This window comes from Panthera leo, chromosome D4 (assembly GCF_018350215.1).
Source record: "Panthera leo isolate Ple1 chromosome D4, P.leo_Ple1_pat1.1, whole genome shotgun sequence".
NCBI classification, from domain to species: Eukaryota; Metazoa; Chordata; class Mammalia; order Carnivora; family Felidae; genus Panthera; species Panthera leo.
Genome location: NC_056691.1, coordinates 88,621,531 through 88,646,213, shown reverse-complemented (window position 1 = coordinate 88,646,213; position 24,683 = coordinate 88,621,531). Strand labels below are relative to the sequence as shown.

Sequence of the window (24,683 nt, the reverse complement as noted above, 5' to 3'; positions counted from 1 at the left end):
GGCGGGGGGGGGGGGGAGGGGCGGTTCTAGCCTGAGCTTGCCTCTGAGGTGCTGTGTGACCCTCTGGGCCTCGCTTTCCCCACGTGTCATGCTCCCCGGCCGCCCCCTTTGGGGCTGTGAGTGATTCGGCCCGTGCGTCTGGGTGCGCGGTGCCTGCTTTACTGACGAGCGGCCCCTCTGTTCTAGCTTCCTTTGTCATCAGCCCCCACGGGGTCCCGAGCCCACTTTGTGCCTCCTCCGCCATTTCCCGCTTTGGGGCACAACTGCCCTGCTGCCCCAACCCTCGCCTCCTTCAAGGGGGGGGGGGGCCATCCCTCTCTCCAGGGTCCCCAGGGCTGTTCTGCCTGTTGGCCCGCTCTGCGGAGACGGGGTGGGGGGGGTGGGGGTGGAGGGGAGGGGAGGTGCTGGGCCGGTCACCCTGCGCCCCCAAGACTCGTGCACGATGGCCTCGGAGGCTGGCCTGCACAGGGGACTTGGGATGTGGGTGCTCCAGGTCGAAAGGGACCTTTAGTGACGGGCACTCATTCCGCTGTGACAGTGTGACAATTCTCGTTGCTGTCACCGTTACAGCTCTCTCTTCCTGAGTCTGCACGGCAGACACCCACGTGTGGGGCAGGGCGTGTCATTATTGCCTCCACTTTACAGGTGAGGACGCCCAGACTCGCCGAGGTGAGGTCCCTCAGCCAAGGTTCCCCCCTCCCCCCCCCACCGGAAATGGCAGCCCGGGGGGCCTGAGGCCGTGGGAGCCTTTGGCCGCAGCCCTTACCGACCCAGGAGGGCTCCAGGGGGGAGGTGGGCCTGCCCCGTGCAGGCCACGCGGAGCAGGGCAGGGGCAGCGAGGGGAAGGGTGCCTCTCTCTCCATCGGTCTCTGTGCCTCTCTGCCTCAGTTTCTCTTTTCGTCCTCTCCATCTCTGGTTCCCTGCGTCTCTCACTCACTCTTGCTGTATTGTTGGTCCCTGTCTGTCTGTCTCCCCTCCGGGCTTCTGTCTGTCATCTCTGCCTTTCTCTCCCCCGTCCCCGAGAGGAAGGGGATCCTCTGAGTCTCGTCCAGGCCTCGCAAAGGCCAGAGGCCCCGTCCTGAGGCTGCCCGCCCCCCCCCCCTCACTGGGCAGAGCTGGAAGCCCAGCTCTGCCCCTGATGCCGCCCCTTCTCTCTCCTGTCCGTCTGTCTGTCCGTCTCTGTGTCTGTGTGCGCGGGGCCGGCCCGCAGTGGCCAAGCTGCGGCTACGTGCTGTGCACGGTGCTGCTCTCGCTGGCGGTGCTGCTGGCCGTGGCCGTCACGGGCGCCGTGCTCTTCCTGAACCACACCCACGTGCCAGGCACGGCGCCCCCGCCCGTCGTCAGCACCGGGCCCGCAGGTGCCAACAGCGCCCTGGTCACCGTGGAGAGGGCCGACAGCTCGCGCCTCAGCATTCTCATCGACCCGCGCTGCCCCGACCCCGCCGACGGCTTCGCCCGCCTGGAGGGCGCCCAGGCCTCCGTGCTGCAGGCCCTGGCGGAGCTTCAGGCCCAGCCGAGGCTGGCAGGCGAGCGGGAGCGGGAGCTTCTGGACACCCTGGCGGACCAGCTGCCCCGGCTGCTGGCCGGGGCCTCCGAGCTGCAGGCAGAGTGTGTGGGGCTGCGGAAGGGCCTCGGCGTGCTGGGCCAGGGGCTCGGCGCCCTGCAGAGCGAGCAGGGCCGCCTCATCCAGGTAAGGGGCCGGGTCTGCACCCGGGGTCCTGGGAGGGGGCTGGGGTGGCTGCCGCTGTGTCCCCGCCTGACGTCGGTGGCCTCGCTTCATCCCCAAGGGCCCCGGGAGCTGGTCCCACCTGCCGTCCAGCAAATGAGCCTCAGGGAAGGGGCTCCTTCGTCCGAGGCCACACAGCTAGAGGCACCAGGGTTCAACCCATTTCCTGCACACTGTCCAGGTGGCCCTGGGGGTTTGTGTAGCACCCTGTGGCATCTGAGAGTCCGGTCAAGTCCAGGGCTCGAGGGGCTTCCCAGGCGCGCCGGTGCAGGTGGGGCAGGACCTTCCCACTTCCCAATGGGTAGTGAATGGAGGTTCAAGGTCACGTGGCTGGTCAGTGGCAAGCCCTCTCCCCAGCCGGGCCTCGTGGCCGGAGAGAGCTGTACCCCCTGCCCAGCGCCCTGTCCCCCATTCATTGCCATCTGATGCTCCCAGCTTTCCAGGGAAGGAGGGACCAGCTGCTGGAGTTCCCACCGGACCCTTAGCCTGTCCCCACCGCCCCTGCCCCTCCCCCACGTCCCCTCCGCACCCGAGTCAGGTCCCAGCAAACACCCCGTAGATCTGGGGGCAGAGTTTCCAACACTGACCGCGCCTGAAGCACCGGCAAGAACTTCCCCTCCTAGATCCCCTCATAGGATCAGGGGCTTAGGGCCATCTCATTGGTTTTCCACCATTTTCCAGAAAAGAAAACTAAGACCCAGAAAGGGACAGTGACTTGTCCAGGGTACAGTGGCCAAGTCAGGCCCGGCATCTGGCCTCCTGATGCCCTGCCCACCCTCCGGCTTTGTACCCCGTCACCCCTGTGTCTCAGGTCCTTAGGGACTAGGAGGCGAGCCCCACCCTGCCACGGATCCCAGCCCCTTCCCGACCCCCGGGACGCCCAGGCATTTGCTCGCCCTGCAGCTCATGAGCAATAGGTCTTTTCCCTCTTCTGAAGGCCGCAGCTGGAGGAATTATAGCCCTTGTCGTCCTGTTTGGGTGACTGATGGGAAGGCACTTCCCCCTCCCAGGGTGGGGTGGGAGGTAGGGTGTTCAGCCACCCCCTCCATCAATCTGGGTCTCATCAATCTGGAGAGACCTCCAGGTTTTCTGGGTGATCTGCCCTCCCCGGGGTGAGTCTCCTCACCTGTGACACGGGGGCGACGGTAGCCTGTTCCCAGGAGGATTGTGGGAGCTCCCGACTGGGCCGGGCTCAGCTGGCATCTGGCGCATGAGAGACCAGCGTGTCTTTTCTTATTACGGTGGAAATTATTTGTAAACTAAAGCCGCGGTCAGCGGGGGGCCACCGTTGCAAATCCCTTTTTGGGATCGTAGTGGCAGGAACCACGGAGTGCTGGTTAATATAAGCACTTGGTAGCACAGTGGCCCCAGGAAGTGGAGATCGCGGGCCCATTCCACGGAGGGGCAGACTGAGGCTCAGAGAAGCAGAGGGCCTTGTTTCGGCTCACACGACTAAGTGCCCGAAGCAGCGACTCTGACATCACTGCCCCTAAAAGCTGCCGCGTCCCCTTTAACGCATCCGTGCAGCTCAGCGAGCAGGGACTGACTTTCCCTATTAATTCGGAGCATGTTTATATGTACATTTTCAACTTTAATCATTTGCTGCTTTAAACTGAGGTCTTCCCTGCCCGCCAGCAAGAGCGGGCTGCGCCTGAGTTTCTCGAGCGTGTCCGCTGGTCCCAGAAGGGTGGGCAGTACCCTGGAGACTTCACCGATGAGCCTGGTGATCTCTGGTGCCCACACCCTGTCCCCTGCGCCCTGGGGGCCGTCTGCATCGTCTGGGCCGCGGGGCTCCCCTCCACCCCCACCCCCACCTGCGGGACCTGTCTACAGGACACTACAGTAAAAGCCCAGGGTGGGATCGGCCACCTTGCCCCAGGGTCCCCCCCTGCCCGGCTCCGCGCCTCTCCCCCAGGCCTCAGCCCTCTCTGCAGAGGAGAAGCTGGCAAGGAACGTAAAAGCTTTGCGGGAGCCCTTGCTTCTGGACGAAACGAGAATCCTATTTTGTAAACTGCTGGCGGTGTGTGTTTCTATTTTCCTTCCTCCAACGAGCTATTGTCTGGCAAGTGACAGGTTCGGGTAGGCTCCACGTGCACTTGCTGGCCGGCTGTGCCCGCGACCCCGCCTCCCCCCTCCCTGTGGTCCTGCAGCCTCCTAGAGCCAAGCCAGGGTGGGGAGGTGACGGACCGCAGACCCTTCAGCCGGCAGGCACAGCCCAGAGGTCCCCGGGGCGGGCAGGGGGAGGGGGTCCGTGCTGCGCCGACCGAGCCACAGGCCTCCAGACCCGGATCTCGGGGAGGGTGGCTGTTAGCCAGCGGTGGGAGTGACACAGACCGGGGACTGAGCACTCGGGCCCCGAACACGTGCTCTGGCGAGCCACCCCACACACCCACCCCGGAAAACCGGGTCACTTGCCCAGCGAATGGAGGAAGGTCCGAGTCAAAACCCAGGGCTGACGCCAGAGCCTGGGTCCCAACCACTGCCCCCACCGTCCTGCCCCCATCCCGGGCACCCTATGTGCCTTTCCTGCCCGTCAACCCCGGGGAAGCGGCCTGAGGTCGTTCTCCATCAGGGACCGCTCCTCCCGGGCCTCAGTTTCCCCATTTGTAACCAGGGGACAGCAACTCAAGTCCTCCCTCCTGGCAAGGCTGTGGGGGTGAGGTGAGGCGGTGGACATGGGAGCTGTGACCCAAGAAAGTGGAGTTTGCGTGGGGGCTGGGCGGGGCGGGTGGGGTATCCCAGGGCCCCCTCCTGTTTGCAGAACCGTCACCCCTGCCTCCAGGGCCTTGCTGGGGGGACCGGGAGAGACCGGGTGAGGGTGTCTCATAGCCTGAAAGGTGCCTTAGGAATTCGTGGAACGAGGTGGGCCAGGTCCTGCGTGCCCTGCTGTCGGCCCCGCTTCGGGGCTTCGTTAAGTCACCCACCCACGTGTACCTGGTAAATGGGTGGGCTGGGATTTGAACCTGGTGCCAGGTGCCCACCTGGGCTTTTGCCTCCAGTCACCTCACCGGGGCTGAGGCCCCGAAATGGATGAGGACAGGGCCTGGGGCGCAGCAGGGGCACGGGTCTCTGTTGAAGCCCCTCTGTCCCTTCCCACCTGAGCCCCCATCCTGAGACCTCCTCGGATGGGGGCCAGGGCAGGGTGGAGACCTGCCGTCACACGAGGAGGGGCTGGCCCGTGCCGGCGGGTGCTGGCAGGGGCCCCCCGTGCTCCACAGCTTTTCTCCGAGAGTCAAGGCCACATGGCTCACCTGCTGAACTCGGTCAGTGACGTACTAGACGCCCTGCAGAGGGACCGGGGGCTGGGCCGGCCCCGCGTCAAGGCTGACCTTCAGAGGGCGCCTGCCAGGGGATTGCGGCCCCGGGGCTGCGCCAGCGGTGAGTGGGGTGCCCAGCTTTGTACCCCCGTGGTCCCTCCCCCACCCCCCTGATAAGGAAACGCTGTTCCTGTTCGCTCAGGACTCTCCGCAGCCAGGCAGCACGGAGCGCCCGACCTGCACCCTTCTGTTGAGCCCTCTCCCGGCCCACTGTGCCCATTTTCCAGATGAGGAAGGCAAGGCTCAGAGAGGGTGCTCACTCACCCAAAGGCACGCAGGGAGTAGCAGAGCCAAGGTCTGCCCCCAGGGCTGGTGCCCTGGAGCCCACATGACCCCGCAGGGTAGACTGACAAATCAGGGAGACCCAGGGACGGAGGGGGGTGGGGAGGGACACAGGTGCCAGGGCACCGGCTTGACTGCGTTCCCTGTCGCAGGCTCTCCGCCACGCGACTGCCTGGACGTGCTCCTGAGCGGACAGCAGGAGGATGGCATTTACTCAGTCTTCCCCACACACTACCCTGCCGGCTTCCAGGTCTACTGTGACATGCGCACAGACGGCGGCGGCTGGACGGTGAGTCTCCCGCGCTGCGCGGCCGGCTTCCTCTCGGCCCCGCAGACGCGCAGGCAGGCCGGGGTGACCCAGGGGACTGTGCCCACGATCCCGGCTACTCTGAGCGGCCTCTCACCCGGCCTTCTGCCCTTGGCCCAGGCCTGCCTGTGTGCCCTCTGGCCCCCACAAACCTGCCTCGAATCTCACCCGGGAACGCCACACCCCCAGAAACCTGCACAGGGCAAGTGGAGGCCATGAACTGAGGCCCCGCCGGGAGCAGATGTTAGACCCCGTCACCTGTCCGTGGAGCCACCTTCTGCTCCCCGATCCTCGAGCCTCTGGGAACACAGTGCTTGCCCCGGGAGTGTCGGGCAAATCGGGGATGGGCTCTGTGATGAAACGGGGCGCCTGTCGCCGATGTGAGTTCAAGGGCGTGTGTAGATGCTGTCTTCTGAGTTACCCGATACGTGATGTGTGTGTGTCCCCTTTTGGGGGGGGCACACGGCAGAGAGCAGAGACCCCGATGACTTCCTGCCAAAGAGCTGTCGTGACTTCCGTGACTTTCCTGCACCTTCTGGTTCCTGGCTGGGTGGGAAGTAGGAGCCATGAAAGGTCCCCACGGCCAAGGGAGGGCGGGGAGGGGTGGCCATGGGTGGCCCTGAAATCTCCCCGGAGCTGGGAGAAGGGGGCGGAGCGGCCCCTGGCTGGACTCTCTCAGTGACACTTGTGGACACGGAAACGTGAACTTCGTACATTTTTCGCGTACTCTCTATTATTCACAAGATATTTTCAGATATTCTTCTTATGCTTCTTAAAAGCCATTTAAACATGTTCCAACCATTCTTGGCTCACAAGTCAGGTAAAAACAGGCAGCAGGCAGGAGTTGTCCCGGGGGGCCGTGGTTTGCTGACCCCTCCCCCCCTCCCATTCTAGAGCTGGGATAGGAAGTGAGCTTGCCGTCTCTCTCCCACTCAAATCAGTGGCCTTCCAACCCTCTCCTGCAGCTCCGTCTTGGGGGCTGGGCTTCAACAGGGCTGCCACTGGCCATTGGGTGACTTTGTATGAATTAAAAATGCATGTCCTTTCCTTTTGGCACACTGGCACCCTGGGCTTGGCAAGATGAGTAGATGTGAGCCTTGCTTCTTGGCCAGATGCCCTAGAGCAGTGAACAACCTATACCACTGTCCCTGGACATCTGCATCCACCCCGAAAGCTGCTCAGCACCCCCCGAAGTCGGCCGTGGTTGGGATGCCCAGTGACAATGAAAGCAGGGCCAGTAAAGCCGACTTTTTAAGGATTCTCGGCCTCACATTTAATTTCAAAAATGGGCAGGTTTTGAGCACCAACTGCGTGCTGGGGGCTGGGGAAGCACAGAGATGGGGAAGGCCCTGCCGCAGTCGTCCCAGACAACTTGGCAACTGCGAGGATTTGGGGGCAAGAAGTGACGGTAAGCAGAGGTAGGGGAGGCTCTGTGCGAGCTTCCTGGCGAAGGGGGCTTTGCTGATAAGCCTTAAGAGGCCGGCGAGAACAGGAAGCGGGAAGGAAAGAGAAGGCTTTACAGGCAGAGGAAACAACCTGACAAGGGTCTGGGGTTCAGGAGGCACGCAGCCTCTCCAGGAAACAGAGTCAACTGGGGGCCGGGGCATGTGATGAGGTGAGACTGGGGCCAATAACCCAGACTGTGGGGTTTGGGCCGGGCGCTGGGGAGCCATTGAGGGTGCTGGAGAGAGGAAAGACGGCATAAGAACTGTGCCTCCGGAGCTATAACCCGACTGTGCATCCTTGAGCGGGGCAGGGAGAGTGTAGAGCAGGAGGCGGTTCCCTCATGCCGCCGACAAGCCTGTAACTGAGCCTCTGCCGGAGAGGTCGGGAGCTTGGCGGTCACGCACTTGGACTCCGGCATCCACAGCCGGACTCGGGTGTGGCTCTCGGTCCTGCTGTGTGATCTTGGGGAAGGTACTTAAGTTCTCTGAGCCTCGGCATCCTTAGCTGGAAAATGGGGATACCCACGAGCCTTACTTAGAGGTCTTAACGGCAAGCAACAGGAAATGGCTGATTTAAGCAGGAAAGGAATGTACCGGAGGGAGGCTGGGAGGCCAGAGAAACCAGCTCAGGGCCAGGCGGCCAGGAACGGAGTCCCCCAGAGCTAGCCAGGCATGACCTGGTCGAAACCGCCCTACCCCAGTGCTGCTGGCACGGAGCCCTGGGCACAGCCACACCTGGGCACGGACACCCCCACCAGGACGGGTCCGGGCCCGGGGTGCAGCCCGCGGTTCCTTTCAAGGAGATCCCCTGTGTCCCTGCCTCTTTGCTTCCCCAGCCGTCGAGCCAGCGGCTGTTCTGACTGGTGGGGCCGGGGCCGCGTGCCTACGACCCTCACCGCGAGGGAGGCTGAGAAAGCCAGCGGCTGGAGCCTTTAGCTGCCATGGTGGGAGTCATCCCTGCCTCCCCCCAAATCTCAGAAGATGGGGAAGGACGCAGGTTGACCGTGTGCAAGGCACTGGCGACCCAATGATGACCGAGATATGTATGACCCCGCCTCTTACCGAGCTCTTTGCCAAGAGGGCGTCCACCACAGTCCAGGGGACAGTCGTGGGGACCCGAAGCAGGGCACGGGGTCAGCCGTCTTCCAGGGGTCCCCAGATGGGCTCCCAGGTCTCTGCCTTTGGCACCTGGGGCCTCAGGGAGAGGCTGGCAGGACGCCTCCGTTTCTCACCAAGAGGCTTGGTGCCATCTCTGCTGTGCTGATGTCCAGGCAGAGGGGAGCGGGAAGCTTCTCCAGGAGATGCGTGGAGGGACCTGAAGGCGCGGCAGGCCGGACGGGGTCAGTTTTGAAAGGGGTCGGCTATCCTGAGCTGGTGGCGACAGGGGAGGCCCGAGTGAGGGCCTGGGGGCCTGGCGAGTGCGTTCAAGAGGGCAGAGCCGGTGTGAGAGCAGCTGAGGGTCCCCCAAAGACCCGGGGACAGACAGACCCACAAACCTCTCTTCAAGCTCCAGAGGAGAGCCCTTACGCCTCCCGGATCCGCGTCTGGGGGCTAAAAGCTCTCTTGTTTTCCTAACTCAGAACATCTGAGTTACGGTGCGGGCCTCTGGGAACCCCCTCGGCAGGCAGAGCAGCCTCAATGCGACAGCCAGTGCCCAGAAATCGGAGTTAAGGGTTAGGACGGGCCTAATGAAAGACCAAGGAGACAGCACAGGCGCTTCCTCTCCGGTGGACGTGACGCCAGTGTCCCGGAAAGTCCATCAGGATTTGGGCCGGGAGGAGGGCGACATCCAGGGCCCGGGCTGCAGGGGCCGTTACAGGGGAGTCGATGAGCAACGCCAGCCACCCGCCCCAGCCCTCCTGCTCAGACACCTGGGTCAGGGGCCCCGCAAGAAAGGCCGCTCTCGGCTGAGAAGTGCTCGTGAGCCCGATAAACGTTAATATCCATTTGGACTTCCGTCAAAAGCAATCTTTGCCCAGATACCTCTGGGCATCTGTCAGGATCACCTCCCTGCCACACGGAATCTCTCGGAAACTCAATTGTTGTTTGGGAAGGAGCCGGCGGCCGTCTCTCTGAACCCGGTACAATCCATCGTCATTAGGCTCCGTGTCTAAGCTGCCAGGCCTCACGTGCGGACACCAGAGAGCTCTCCCTTGGCGGACAGGGCACCCGGGGCTGCAGCCACAGCCTTGCTTCCTGGAGAGACCAGACCCGGCAAGCGTGGGGCTCGGCAGCCCCGTCCGCCTAGGGGCCGCTTCACGGATTATACACCGCTGCCCTGCCTGGTACCCCGCCCACCCAGCCTCATGCGGGTCCGTGGAGCTCACTGTCACACGGTGACTGTCATTTATTCAACCACCGAGCACCAACCACAGGCCAGAGGATTCAACGGCGAGCTCCTGGCCCGGTGGGGGGCTGGGCACAGCAGCTGACTTGTGTGAGGGCCGTAGGGGTGGGGGCCGGGGGCGTTGGGGAGGGCCCCTGACCCAGCCGGGGGCGGCCAAGAGAGGCTTCTGGACGGGGAGGTCCACGCGCTGGGGGATGAGGTGAGAACGGCGTTCCAGGCAGAGCGAAGGTGTGCCCGGTGTTGGGCACGGAGGTGGCAGGGCTCGGTCTGGGTCCGCGGGCGCTCTGCTCTGCTGGCCTCTGGGGCCGGAGTGGCCAGGGATAGAGGAGGGAGGTTTTGTCCCGAGGGTAGATTGGGCTCCTGCCGCCCTCAGGATTTCCCCAGGTGGGGAGTGGCCCAGAGACCTGGGGTCCCGGGCACGGCAAGGGGGGACGCGAGTTCTGTGCGCCCTGAATCGTTACTGCAGAAAGCAGGAACTGCCAGGTGGGAAAGAGGCCACGTGTGGCTCCTGGGGGCGAGGAGGCCACAGAGGCAGGTGGACACATGCCACAAGGCCACCTTTGGGCTGATGCGGCCACTGGCCCTGACTGATGAGCCCAAGCCTTCCCCCCACGCTCATCAAAGCCCATAGTGGCCAGGGGCAAATGAGGTCATGCTGATTGTCACGGCTGCTCTTGAACTTGACGCGTGCACCCAGCCCTGCTCCTGAGAAGCAGGAGGGAAGGCGGGAGGGAGGGGCCGCTTCCTGCTGACCCGTGACTCTGGGCAGGGGGCCCAGCCTGGCTGCCCACCATCCGTGTTCCCTCCGCACCGGTCACACGAGTGACCGCTCGCACCTGTGGCGGTGACGCGTCACCTCACTGAGCCTTACTTTCTCGTCTGCTAGACGAGGCTAATAGAGCGCCGTTCACGGGGGGGAGAGCGGCAGAGTCCTTCGCAGGCCGTGTCCCCGCGAGGGAGGAGCGGGGCGAGCAGGGGTCCGTGCCGAGCCTCGAGGATTCGTTCCCTGTGAACAGAGCAGCCGTGCTCCCTCCTGTAGGATCTTACGGTCCGCGGTGTTTACAGGGGAGGAAGAGTCACCAAAACCGGGGCCGGATGTCCCCATTTGGAAGCTGATGCGTGGGACCAGGCTGGCTGCTTCCAGCTCACCTCCCCCCTGGTCTTGCGAGACTGGGAGGGTCACATCCCCTCTTGGGGCGCCCCCTTTCTGGTCCGGCCACCAGCGTAGCCCTTGTGTCTTGTGTGGCTGCTTTGCAGGGCCTGGGGAGTGGGGTGGCCATGCCCAGGACGCGGGGTGGGCTTGGGGTGTCCCTGCCTCTCTGCCCTGAGGCACAGCCTTGCCCCACCGGGATCTGCCCGTGGCCGTGCTGTCCCTGGGCCCGATCGCCAAACCCTCCCTCGCCTTTGCATAATTACCAACCGGGGGTCACCGACATCGGGGCCAGTTCAGCCTCTCCTACCGCAGGAACCCGCAGCGGGATCGATCCTGCTCTGCGTTCCCACTGGGATTCACCGCGCGGCCGGCTGCTCCCACCGCCGCGAGCTGAGCGGCCCAAACCCCGTTCTGCACGGTGACCACGCTCTCTGCCAGGCGCTTTCCCGTCGTGCGAGGTCAGCGGCTCAGATATGCTGCTAATTGGCTTTGCTGTGCGAGAAAACTCTCCCCTCCCCACCTGAGCTCCCCAGGCAGGGAGGAAAATCCTTCCCTCACTCGGAAGACATCAAAGGAGCCACCACGGATGCAGAGCCCAGCCCGGCAGTGGGATCAGGCTCAGGGAGAGATGAAAAGCTTCCAGCGTTGCTCTTGCTCGAGCCAGGATGCGAGGCGCGGGGCCCAGCCCGGGACCCCCGGCCGGGGCGGGGAGGGGGCTGGACAGCAGGTGTGTGGGACCCTCCGGGGGGGGGGCACTGGCTCCTCCCCACTTGGGCTGAGGCTTCACTAGTCCTCGTGACAGGCCGCGGTGGCTGGGGGACCTGCTGAGACATCCGCGGGCCACCGCGTCCCCAAGCCACAGCCAGGCTCGGCCGCGGCTCCCCGCCGCCCTGCGGGGTCCTTAGGGCCGCGCACGCTAGTAACCGAGCGTGGTGGCTGGCCCCGCGTCCCCTCGAGCCATCTGCCGGGAGAAAGCCTGCCTCCCTCCAGAGCAGTTTGGGTTTTTGAAACTTTTGACGTAAAACGGGGTGCTACACGTGAAGGCTCAGTCTTGGTACCTTTCTTTGCGTTTGATAAACAGCAGCTCCCGGCAGCGTTTGCCAGAAGCCGGCAGGCACCGACTGCCAAGCCCGGGAAGCATGGCAGGGCGCCGAGCCCGGGGATACCACTTCCAGTCGAAAACAAGGAGTGGGCCCGCTTCCTTCTGGGCTCGGCAGCCAGTTCGGAAGGAGAGGGAGGCGACGTCGGGCACACCCAGCACGGGCGCCCAGTTTACGCGGTCACTGCACTGCGTCTTCGCCACAACCCTGCAGGGGCCGCTGGAGGGGCCTGGTTGCAGAGGGGGAAACCGAAGCGCGGAAAAGGACTTGTCCGAGGTCACACGGCCGAGATTCGAACTCCGCCCGGAGTTCAAATCCTGCCTGATTTGTTTTTTTCTTTTTAAAAAAATTTTTAACGTTTATTTTCCTTTTGAGGGAGAGGGAGGGGCAGAGAGAGAGGGGGACAGGGGCTCTGAAGCGGGCTCTGTGCTGACAGCAGCGAGCCTGATGCGGGGCTCGAACTCGCGAACCGTGGGATCATGACCCGAGCTGAAGTCGATGCTTAACCCGACTGAGCCACCCGGGCGCCCCTATAAAATGGCTTCTGTGGCAGCTTCGTCAGAGTCTAGGGAAAATCCCGGGTGCTGCCTCCTGGGGACCCTTCTAAAGTGGCAGAGACAGCCCCGCCCCATCTCATAGGGTTTGGACCCACCCAGCTCCCGTCCCTGGGTCTCTCTGACCACCTGCCAAGACCCTGCTCAGTGTGCGGTTCAGCTGAGCATCTCCTACTCCGGGAAGCCCTCCTGGAACCCACCCCAGCCCACGGCTTAGCCTCCTCTGAGCTCCCAGCAAGTGTAACAACTGTTACCATTATGGACCGATGACCAGCACATGCAACCATCACCAAATCTTTGTGGGTAGGGGCTGCAATGGCCCCCGTTTTACAGATGGGGAAACTGAGGCACAGGGATGGAAGGAGCGTGCCAGGTGAGGGGCTGCCGTGCCCCGGGACTGCTGACTTACGCGTCCACCTTTCCGGGGCCGTGAGCTCTCTGAGGGCCCGAGCCCGCCCGTGAGCCCAGCCACAGCAGGCGGGGCCGGGGCGGCGAGGCTTTCGTTCCACAGCACAGAGACGCCAAGACTTAGGTGGGCACACGGCTGGAGCCCCGGCGGAACTTGGTCTCCTGGATATGCCAGCCCAGGGCGCTTCCTGGGGCTGGCCCAGCTTAGCCACGCCGGGTGGGCTCCCGGGCCTGGGGCACCCCCTCCGCTTTGAGGAGCCCCCCCTCTGCACAGCTCACCACCTTCTTCTCCCCTGCCATATGGGAGCGCAAAGCCCCCCGTCCCCGGCTGAGGTGGGGCGGCTGTGGCCGTCCGCGAGGGCAGGGCCGGTGCTGGGGGGACCACGGAGCCAGGCTCGGGCGCCCAGGACAAAGGAGCCCATCTGTCTCCCGGCGGAGACAAACGCGGGACAGTCGGCCACTCCGCTCGGCCTTCCCCCGCCCCAAGGGCAGCGGCTCCTTCCTTTGGAACCGCCCGGTACCATCTGCGGGACCGTGTGGGCCCAGCCCTCCCTTGGCAAAGCCCCCCAAGCGGCACCTGCAAGACAGGCCGGGCGGCAGGCACTGGCTTCTGAGAATCCGCATCGAGAAAACACGCTCTGTCTGTCTGCCTCCGTGTCACCTGCGACGGCGAGCGTCCAGCATCGGTCACTTTGCGGCCGCAACTCAAGGGAGACGCCCCCGGGAGCCGGGCCACCGAAGATTTTAGCCTCGAGGTTACTCTGTTTCCCTACCTTTTTCCCCTTTTGCGGGGGAGCGGGTGGCAATTCACATCCTACTGGCGGGACAGACGGGACGGAAGCGGATACGTCCATCTTTTACACGCTCCCTCTTCGCGTCTTCCCGTCTGGCTGATCCTTGCTCTGTACTCGAAGGCCTCCTGCCCGGTGACAGCCGTCCACCCAGCGTCCCTGAAGTCCAGCTTGCGGCTCAGCCTGGGGCCCCGAGTCCGAGAAAGCGTACTCCTGGGAAGTCTGGAGAGCCAGCCGTCTGGCCTGGCGCACGCCTGGAACTCGCGGGCCCCGTGGCGCTGTAGCTGGCTTGAGGGCGAGGCCGGGGGGCCGAGTCTGAGATCCTGGCCGGTGCCGTCGCTCAGTGTTTTGAGCCAACGAGTAAGGACAGCCCGTGGCAGAGGCCGGCAACGTTCAGAGCTGTGCTTCTCAGACCGCGGGCCGTGATCTCTCTGCAGGTGGCGAGATCAATTGAACGGTTTGTGATCGATACTACGTTTTAAATCAGAGTGTGATAGATTAGGACAGGATAGAAAATATTAGCGCCCAGCCGTCTTACTAAGGGCAAGTATCATTCCAGGAAGGTTTGGTTTCTGATACAAACGCCTGTGGGTGTGCGCGTCGTCACGTAAACCGCGCCTCCCGGGGTCGTGGTTGTGAAGTCTTTTTTTTTTTTTTTTTTTTGTAATTTTTTTTTTTTAACGTTTATTTATTTTTGAGACAGGGAGAGACAGAGCATGAACGGGGGAGGGTGAGAGAGAGAGGGAGACACAGAATCCGAAACAGGCTCCGGGCTCCGAGCCGTCAGCACAGAGCCCGATGCGGGGCTCGAACTCACGGACCGTGAGATCATGACCTGAGCCGAGGTCGCCCACTTAACCGACCGAGCCACCCAGGCGCCCCAGTCATGGTCATGAAGTCTTAACCGCAGACCCTCCTCGCGGATGTGTCTGGGCCCTTCGAGGATCATGATTCATTACGCCTGCGGTTAAAGCGTTCTCGCTGGCACACAATTGCTGTGGCTTCTAAGCTGGTGCAGACCCAAACCGTCCGTCGGGGACGTCTGCCACCCTTGTTTGACGGCAGTGTGGTTTCCCCGGGGGCAGGGCGGCCCGTGCTCACCCACCGATGGTGCAGCCGGGCCGAGCCCAGCAGCACTCCGGCCTGTTACTGGCACCGGGAAAGAGGGGCTGAGAACAGGGTTTGGAGGTCGGCTCTCTGGAGGGAGACAGTTCTGGCCAGTGGCAAATAAGAGTGACGTGGGTGGTAGGACATTGGCCCCTGGGTGTCCAGCCTGGCCTTGGGCTGGGGTGTGAGGTGTGGGTCAGACTGCCCACTCCATGCTCACGGCCGCCTGGCTTCTGTCTGCTGTAGGGACGAGGGGGTCGGGGGACAGGATTCGGTAAATAAGCGTGTGCTCAGTGAGGACTCAACCCCGGCACCTGCTGTGGCGGGCGCTCGACACCAGCTCATCTTGGGAGCCCTGCCCCCTGCTCTTCGATCAGTCCTGCTTCAGGGGAGGGTGGGTGAGGGGCATGGAGGAGGGCACCTGTTGGGATGAGCACCGGGTGTTGTATGGAAACCAATTTGACGATACATTTCATATTCAAAAGATCAGTCCTGCTTCCCGCGTGGGAGGGGGTCCCCTGTGTCCCGCAGCCCTCAGGGAGATGCTCAGTGGGACATCTGAATGGATGAGGGAGGCGTGGGGGTGGGCTGCTGGACGGCCCAGGAAGGACATGCGTAGGGGGCAAGTCTGGAAGGAAAGCAGGGCATTCCTGGGGCAGGGGCTGCGGAAGAGGGGCAGAGGGAGGCCCGACAGCCAGGCCTGGGTCTCCATGCGGCCATTCTCCTGCAGCGGGCATGCACCGAGCCCCGACCGAGTGCCAGGCCCCGAGCGTCTTCTCCGTGGACCGCCACGGTCCATGGGGGAGGTGCTGCTGTGACCCCCACTTATACAGAAGGAAACTGAGGCTCAGAGAGGTGCAGTAATGGCCAGCGCTCTAGGTGGCGGGGCCCAGGTCCCCACCATCCCGCCCCCCGCCCCCGGCCCCCTGTCTCCCCAGCCCCCTCCTCCCTCCTCCCGCAGAAACGGGCTCCCCCCTGCCTTCTGCCTTCTGGAGGCTTCTCAGGGGAGCGTCTGAGCTTCTGCCAGGATTAAGCCTTTCAAAGGGCGCGTGCTCAGGGTCCCAATCCGGCCCGTCAATACCCGCTGCCCACCACCTCTCAGATCTCTCCGAGCCTGATCGAATTTCCTTCCCCAGCCAGTCCCTTCTGAGCATTTCCACCTGTCGGGGGCCGGGCCAGGTTTGAGGTAGCGAAGCCACTCCCTGACGTCACGGCTGCCCAAACGCCGTGACTGACGGGTCCCCACGGGCAGGGGCAGAGCAGGAGGCCAAGCTCACGGCAGATGATGCGCCAGGGAGGTTCCGGGCGACCGAAATCAGGCTGCTTAGTAATGAATCCGGCCGGCTGCTGGTGCCGCAGCCAAATCTCTAACACCTCGCACGCGGTACAGATGGAGGCGGGGGGGAGGGGGGCAGAGGGGGAGCGCGTGCTGCCTCGGCAAACAAGCAAGAAAAAGGCTTGTTACACAGAACGAGTTGGAAGGGGGGGGGGCGGGAGGGGGCAGCCAGGAACGGGATCGTCAGCGGATCCTGGAAATACTCAAGGCAGCTCTCTGGCCTGGACCAGCGTGGTACTTATTTGAAAGCAATTTAACCGATGGGATTCCTGACTCCCAAATCAAGAAGGTTATTAAAATGGAGAACAGAGGCAGCTCGGCTGCTCATCGGTACCGAAGTCACAGCCCCGTGGGCCGTGGACTGCTGTCCCCCCCGTCCCTAGTCACACCCCCGTGGGCTGCGGACTGCTGGCCCCACCCCCCACCCCCCAGGAGCGGCTGGGGCTCTGGTTCCCCAAGCCCCCACTGATCCCCGGGCCCCGGGCTTCTTATCCCGGGGGGAGGGCATGCGTGGCTCTGGCAGAATCATTTTTCGACACGGAGCTCTGGAGGCTTCCGGGCATGTGTGTGGGTGTTCTCGGTTTTTACCAACTCGAGAATGGATTTTTTGCTCAGTTTCCTTTTGACCCCGGGGAAAGACACTAGGGCCCTTGCCCACGCCTCTTATTTGACCAGTGGGGAAACTGAGGCCCAGGCCGGGGTGGGGCCAGTCCAGGGTCGTCCAGCAAGGCAGCAGAGGTGGGCCCGGAAGCCAGGGTTTCGGCACCCGGGCCTAGCAGGATTCCTTCCTGAGGGGCCGTTTTGGGGGTCTGGGGGCATTTAGTCTGTCCCACCTTGTGCCACCACGAAGGCCCCCGAGTCCCTGCTCTGCTCTGCTCTGGGTCCCGTGCCGGGGGCGGGGAGGGACCGGGGAGCCGGGCCCCTGCCCTCCGCAGGCAGGCAGGTGGAGGGAGTGCCTGGGGCCGGGGACACGTCGGGGTGGGCGTGGAGGGGCCCGGGGGCTGTTGGCCCCAGCTCTCCGTCCTTTGCAGGTGTTTCAGCGCCGGGAGGACGGCTCCGTGAACTTCTTCCGAGGCTGGGAAGCGTACCGGGACGGCTTCGGCAAGCTCACGGGGGAGCACTGGCTAGGTGAGGGCCGGGACACCTCCCTGCCGAGGGGACGCGCCCTCCCCGGGTGGCGGGAGGTCACGGTCTCCAGGGGCCTCCACACACCCGAGCCAGCTCCCAGGCGTTGCCCGGAAAGGCGTTCTGTGCGTTCAGCGTGTCTGCGGTCAGTGAGCAGGAGGCCAAAGGAAGAAGGGGCGCGGCGAGACGGGGGCGGGGGGGGGGGTCCCTTGGAGGGGTGTGTGCGTTTCCAGGCGGGACGGCCGGTGGCCATCCTGGATCCAGAGAGCTGGGGGCAGGGGCAGGGCTCGGTTTCGGGTACGGGGAGGGCCAGACCAACCCCCAAACTGCCCTGCCCTCGGGGGTCTGCAAACGCCCGAGGTGTGCTTGGGGCCCCAAGGCCACGACTCCCAAAAGAGAGGCCACAGTTCCTGAGGCCCCAGGGCACGGCGCTCGTTTCCCATCTTTGGCACACGGTCTGTGCGGAGCAGAGTGAGGGCTCAAAAAGCTCGTATCCATATTATGTTTAGATACTTACTATTTATTTTTAAATTCACGCAGCATTTAAAAATTGGGGTATCTTACATAATGTCATTCGGAAGCATAACAGCCATAAAAAATCACAGGTCTGAGGTCTTATATATATTTGGGAGGGAGTTGGGACTCGAGGTGAGGTTTTCTTTATTATTATTTGAGAAAGAGAGAAAGAGAGAGAAGTTGAGTGGGGAGAGAGAGAATCCCAAGCAGGTTCCATGCTCAGTGGGGAGCCCGATGCGGGGCTCGATCCCACAGCCCCTGGGATCATGACCTGAGCTGAAATCGAGCTGGACGCTCAGGTGACTGAGCCACCCAGGTGCCCCTGCTTTATGTATATGTAATTCACTGTTTTAAAGTGCACAGTTCAGGGTTTGTTGTTGTTGTTGTTGTTGTTGTTTTGAGAGAGAGAGAGAGAAAGAGAGAATGCAAATAAGGGCAGAGAGAGAGGGAGACACAGAATCGGAAGCGGGCTCCAGGCTCCGAGCTGTCAGCACAGATCCTGACGTGGGGCTCGAACTCACGAACCGCGAGATCATGACCTGAGACAAAGTCAGACGCTTAACCGACTGAGCCACCCAGGCACCCCCAGGGGGGGTTAATATATTCAGAGTTGTGCAGCTCTCCTAATTCCAGAACGTCTTCTCCACCCCAGAGAGCTCAGAGCCCTGTGCCCCCGTTAGCAGTCACCCCCATTTATATTTTCAATATATATTAAAACCGAGGTGCCTGGCTGGCTTAGTCGGAGGAGCGTGTGACTCTTGATCGCGGGGTCATGAGTTTGAGCCCCACGTTGGGTGTAGAGGCGGCTTAAAGACATAAACTTTAAAAAACAAAATAAACACACGGCACCGGAAAGACACGCCATGTTTGAATGGCGTCCCACACCCCAGGGCACACCGGCCCCCCTCTGGCCTCCCCAGGCATGGACATCTGGGAACGTCCCCCCAGCAGGGCTGGGGCAGCTGGGCAGGAGGGAGAGGAGGCGAGAACAAAGGCACGGGGCGTGTGGCCGGGCTCCAGGTGGGCGTCAGGAAGGTCCCAGGCCTGTAGGGCTTGCTTTCAGGGGACCTTCTGGGGGAAGGAGAGGGTCAGTCCCAGAGGTGGGACCGGGCACGTGCCCGCTCGCTGTGTGCGCAGAGGCACCCGGCTGGTGATCTACGCTGTCATTTGCCTTATGTCCGTCTCCCGCCTCCATGACTCTGTGATGCATGAGGACAGGACCCTCTCTGTCCTGACCTGCCCTGTGTCCCTGTTACCAGGAAGGAGCCGGCTGCAGGAGAGGCCAGTGTGGACTTCATCACCACGGTCTCTACTTAGTGCCCAGCCCACCTTATACACTTCAGCCTTGACCCCTCACACCCACCCTCACAGCTGCACTGCTGTCCTCCCCTTTTATGGGTGAGGAAACCGAGGTCCAGAAAAGAGTGGTGTGTGTGTGTGTGTGTGTGTGTGTGTGTGGGTGTTGGGGCGGAGGACGCCTGGGCAGGATTCACGAGCTTTAAAGTGTACCCTGAACTGAGTGAATGAGAGCAGGGGCGGGATAGGGGCCGGGGGAGAGAAGCTTCTAGGTGGGAGACCCTTCCCCAGTCCCTCGGCCCCACCCTGCCCCCAGGTGGTTGCATAAAGACAGGGAGAAGCTGGTGGGGGGGCTGTTTCCATATCACCACCCACCCCCTTAGAGCAGCGTTGGTGACCCTGCCACTCACGGCATCTTAATTGAAATCTATCAGCAGCCACCGAAGCTTCTTCGGGAGGAAGCATTTAAGCAGGGCCTTGATTAGCTCCTGGCAGACAGGGAGCCCTGAGGAGAATGTCAACGTAGCCCTCTACCATCCTGGCTGTTCCCTCCCTCTGCTTTTCCACACTCCCCTGTCCCCTTTCATCCAGGGTTTTGTCTTCTATTGAGTTATGGGAGCTCTTTATATATTAAGGTTATTGATTCTTTGTCAGATATACATGATACATATTTACTTCCAGTCATTTGTCTTTTGGCTGCTTTTTTGTTGCTGTTGTTAAATTATTGCTGATTTCCTAGATGTTTTAAATTTTTATGTAGCCAATTCTTGCCAGTTTTTTCCCTCCTATCCTCTGGGCTTGAGGCCCTGCTTTCCCCTCCCGGTTTTCTAAAAATGTCTCCTATCTTAACAAAAAAAATTTTTTTTCTTTAGTGTTTGTATTAGGTGCGGATCCGTAACCCATCTGGGAGTTTGTTCGGGGTGACGATAGGAGGGTTGGAGGTCTGAGTATTTTTCCTCTTTTTTTTGTCTTTAATTTTTTTTTAACGTTTATTTATTTTTGAGACAGAGAGAGACAGAGCACGAACGGGGGAGGGTCAGAGAGAGAGGGAGACACAGAATCCGAAACAGGCTCCAGGCTCTGAGCCGTCAGCACAGAGCCCGACGCGAGGCTCTAACTCACGGACCGTGAGATCGTGACCTGAGCCGAAGTCGGACGCTCAACCGGCTGGGCCCCCCAGGCGCCCCTTCCTCTCTCTTTTAACCCCCCAGCCGCCTCTTCCTCCAGCTTTGATGGCGATGGGGGCCCCGATCTCAGCTCACCATCCAGGGGCCCAGCGAGGTGGCGGGGGGCGGGGCAGGGGGGCGGGAGTGTCCTGGCAGGTCAGAATTTCTGCAGGGGCTGCAGAAACACAGAAAGTGAAGAGAGAGGGAGAGCAAGGGGGTGGAGACGGCAGAGGAACCCCGCAGCCCCCACCCGGCCCCTCCTCCGGGGCACCCTGCCCAGGGGCCCCTCGCGGGCGCTGGGATGGCCCGTCCAGCTTAGCCCAGAGGAATGATGTGCCAAATGTGGGCCTTTGGGCACCAGCCACCACTCAGTGATGGGGAAAAGGGATTCCCCAGCGTCCCTGCCAGGCTGGTCTCCCTCTTGCCCTGTCCCTGGAGCCGATGATCGGTCTCGGACAAGAACTGAGTAAGGGCAAGGCGTCTGGGCCAGTCTGCCTGGGTTCAACTCCTAGCTCTGCCACTTACCAGCTGGGTGACCTGGGCCCGCACCTTAACCTCTCTGTGCCTCATTTTTCTCACCTGTAAAATAGGGATAATGAAGCCCCTGCCTCGTTGATCATGACAGCAGGAGCAGCAGACACCCGGGTAACGTGTGCAGCGGGCCAGGCGCTGTTCTAAGAGCTGTACAGGGATTCTTTAATTAAATTGGACTCATTCTAATTCTGCTGGATTCATTAACCCCCGAGAAGTGCTCGGAACGGTGCCCGGCATTCGTAAGTGCCGTCCAGCTGGTGGCTGTTGTCGCCCCTGCCCTTACAGCTTGTGGAACCCGCCTGGCCCTTCATCTCAGCCCCGTGAGGCCCACTCCGCAGGTGTACCAGCCGGGGCCCCGAGAGAGGGACAGCGGCTTGCTCTGAAACTCCAGCCCGGGGGGGGGGAGCAGAGCAGAGCAGAGCAGAGAGAGGCAGGGAGACGAGACCCTTCTGCTCTCAGAGCCCGGTCCTGGCCAGGTCCCGGGAGAGTAGGGCGGGCGGGGTCTGCCGTGGCCCCTGCGACTTCACGGCGGCTTCTCCTGTGCCCCCGACCTAGACCGTGGGACCCAGGCTTCCCTCCGGCCTCGCTGGGGGAGGGTCCGCACAGCCTTCTCGCCCCGTTAGCTTGCACACCCCGGCCCCACCGATGGGTTTGGAGCTCAGGAGGGAGAGGCTGATGAAGTGTCCCTCGATGCTGATAAGTTGTAATTTTAATTAAACGCCCTCGTAATCAAGAGGTAATCAAACTGGCAGGGAAGCACCTTGAATGTGAGTGTGTGGGAGGGAGGGAGGGCGCGGGACGATGGGGGTGTGGGGGCAGGTACAGGGCCAGGCCCTGGAGACAGCAGGAGACTCAGCCCTCCCACTTCTCCCGCTCAGCCGCTAAGGCAGCATTTATTGAGCACCTATGGTGGACGGAGCCCCGCTCACATGCCGGGATTCAGCGTCAACGGGACAGTCCGTTGCTCTCATGGAGCTTCCACGGTGGGGGGCAGGCCGCGGGGGCACAGAATGATACACACCAACGGGGGGAGCAGCTGGGTTGGCAGAGGTCCTCGACCCAGACAGGAGGCCAGGCAGCCTTCCCCGGGTGCGGCCTGAAAACGAGCAGAGCATAACGTGGGGGAGTAGGGACAAGTGTCCCAGGCGGAGGGAACAGCACGTGCAAAGTCTCAGAGGCCAGGTTCAGGGAGATATATACGAGTCCCAGATCCTTTCCGGCCGGAGCCCTGAGTGGGAGAGAGGACGAGGGGGGTCGCCACCCCCAACCCAGATTTTCTGGGTTCCTTCTGAAACCTACAGTCTTTCTACTGACCTTCCACTCAAACGTTTGGAAAGCAGAGCCCGACTTAAAGCCCGACAGAGAAAACCAAACACGAGAAATGGTCGGTCCTCGGTTTGTTGCCAGACACAGGCTGGCCCGAGCCACGTGCCCTCGGCTCTCGAGTCGCCCCAGTTGCCTCCCGCGGGGGTCACCTTGTGAGCCCCTCCGCCCACGTCTGCCCTTCCCTCCCCGACTCCAGGGCTCAGGAGGATCCACGCTCTGACCACGCAGGCCGCCTACGAGCTCCACGTGGACCTCGAAGACTTCGAGAACGGCACGGCCTACGCCCGCTACGGGAGCTTTGGCGTGGGCTTGTTCTCCGTGGACCCGGAGGAAGACGGCTACCCGCTCACCGTGGCCGACTACTCGGGCACTGCAGGTGGGACCCCGGGGCGGCGGCGGGGAAAGGGGAGGGCAGGTGTGGGGGGACGCCCGCCAGTCTCCCCACTCAGGAGGTCAAAGAAGCCCCAGGCCCGGTGCTTCTGGCCTCCACCTTCAAGTCCCACCTGGCCCCCATCCCGGCAACGCAGAGCACCGGGGCCCGAACTGCTCACCCATTTGGCAGACGGGCAAAGGGAGCCTCGAGCCAGGCAGCAGGACACCCGGGGCTTGTGTTCCGCTGGGCCTCTAAAGTGTGGTGGCTGCACCTCTCTGGGCTGGGTTTCTCTTCTGAGGCGGAGGCAGGAGGGCAAGGAGAGGGAGCGCGTGAAGAAGCTGGGAGAAGGGACAGAGACGGCCAGGAGCCAGGGACAGCCCGGGGACCCCCAGGGCGGCACCGTGGGCGCACGCGAGCCGCACAGCGGGGGCACACGTGGGCCACCGCGCACGTCCAGGGGAGGCGCCCTGAGGACGCAGCGGCGTGCGTCTGTGTCTGCGCCTGCGCAGGGGACTCCCTCCTGAAGCACAGCGGCATGAGGTTCACCACCAAGGACCGCGACGGTGACCACTCAGAGAACAACTGCGCGGCCTTCTACCGCGGCGCCTGGTGGTACCGCAACTGCCACACGTCCAACCTGAACGGGCAGTACCTGCGGGGCGCGCACGCCTCCTACGCCGACGGCATCGAGTGGTCCTCCTGGACCGGCTGGCAGTACTCGCTCAAGTTCTCCGAGATGAAGATCCGGCCGGTCCGCGAGGACCGCTAGCTGGGCGCTCCCCACCCCGGCCCCCCGCCCCCACCCATCCCCGCGCCCCCCGTGGTCCCCGAGCCCAGCCCCACCCTGCATCTCCCCCCACCCCCGATGCCCACCTGCCCGCACGTGGCCGGCCTGCTCACGTGTTGGGGGGGGTTGTACGTCCCCTTCACGCTGTCCTCACCCCTCAGTTCACCTCTGCTGATGGGGGCGGGGCGACTGGACACCCCCAAATTCTGCCCGCCCGGACTTTGGCTCCTGGGCCAAGTGTCTTGACTTCCCGTGCTCAGCAGTCGGCCCGGCACCCCGGCAGACCCTCTGCTTCGCCCGTCCAGACACCCAGCGTTATGGGGGCACAGGGCAGGGGCCGGCGGCACCCCCAGCAGCCTTTTCAGGAGACGGAGGGAGTGTCTGGTCTTTCTGAGTCAGGTCCGAGGCCAGCCGCCTCTGGCCTCGAAATTTCACTTCCCTGGTGCCTGAGGATCCGGCCTCTCCCCCAAGGACCAGACAAAGGCTGGACAGCCATATGCCAACCCTTCCCCCAGGCCGGGGTGTGACTGCCCGTGGGGACTCCTACCCCGGGGCCAGTTTCCGGGAGCTCCCCCACCCCCACCCCTGTGTTCCTGAAGGCCTGGGAGGTCCTCAGTCCCTTTGGCTGCTGCGCCCAGCCTCCTGCCTTCCTGGGGTGGCGGAGCCCCACCCCACCCTATCCTCTTTCCCGCTGTAGGCTGGGGCAGGTCCTGAATCCTCTGGGCCTGGCCGGTGAGGATCTCTCTTTTCTGGGCTGCCGTGGGGCGTGTCCCACCATTCCCAGGGACTCCGGGATCCTAGGGCCCCCTGGCATCAGGCCTGCAGGGGGGAGGGTGGACCAGGAGGGGTTGGGTGGCCGTTAGCCCTTCAGCCCCGAGACTGCTGTCTCAAGTGGGGGCGGCTGCCCCCTGCTGGTGACTCTGGGCACTGCCAAGACTCGCTGGGCAAATGGGGGAGACTGAGGCACCACCAGACGCTCGAAACCATCTTTCATTGAATCCTCCCAATGCCCAACATACTATCACTCTACCCCTCCCCCTCCCCATAAGAACTGGCCAAGATGAGCGGCCCTCAACCTGATATCAACCCGCTGGGACCCCAATGCCTTTGCCCTCAGAACCAAGCACCGGGCTGTTTTTCTACGTTCCTACCTGTGGGGATTTGATGGGGGCGGGGGCGCTTCGAGAGGGCTGGAAGGTCACCCTGGGGGGCTGCCCGGAGGGTGGGCGGGAGGGAGGGAGGGGGTGTTTCCTTCCTTCACTGGAAGGCAGATGAAGACAGGCACATAGGGGAGCGTGGGCTTTAGCTCTCCCTTCCCCACCCACCCAAGTTTGCGGTTCAGTAATTACGTGCCACGGACCCGTGTGCCACCTGGCCGGTCCCCTGGAGCTCCACCTGGTCGCAGCCTCCAGCAGGGTTTCGCAGGACATCTGCTGTGGGCCGGGGCCTGCCTGGGCGCTGGGCAACACCGCATCCCTGCCCTGTCGGCCCCGCGGCTTGAAGCGAACGTGGCCGTGAAACAGACGGCTGCAGCCCAGGGTGAGCAGGTGCTGGGGAGCAGCCCGGCTGCTGGAGGGGCCGGGGAGCCGTGTGGGGTGGGGGAGATGGGGGGAGGAGGGCTCTCCCCTGCCAGTCCCCTTTCCCGTCCTCTAGAAGAGAGCCAGCCCCCCACCCCACCCCGAGCTGC

The 24,683-nt window shown here is 63.0% G+C and overlaps 1 protein-coding gene across 1 annotated transcript in view; it reads left to right on the top strand.

The window, feature by feature from the left end:
* FIBCD1 (fibrinogen C domain containing 1) overlaps positions 1 to 22,978 on the top strand; it is a 29,014-nt gene extending 6,036 nt beyond the window's left edge. The window contains exons 2-8 of the mRNA XM_042913806.1: positions 571 to 645; positions 1,211 to 1,690; positions 4,945 to 5,104; positions 5,478 to 5,614; positions 16,905 to 17,001; positions 22,033 to 22,212; positions 22,719 to 22,978. Of these exons, the coding sequence (XP_042769740.1) occupies positions 571 to 645; positions 1,211 to 1,690; positions 4,945 to 5,104; positions 5,478 to 5,614; positions 16,905 to 17,001; positions 22,033 to 22,212; positions 22,719 to 22,978 (1,389 nt within the window). The remainder of the gene's footprint in view (positions 1 to 570; positions 646 to 1,210; positions 1,691 to 4,944; positions 5,105 to 5,477; positions 5,615 to 16,904; positions 17,002 to 22,032; positions 22,213 to 22,718) is intronic.
* The last annotated feature ends 1,705 nt before the right edge of the window (positions 22,979 to 24,683 follow it).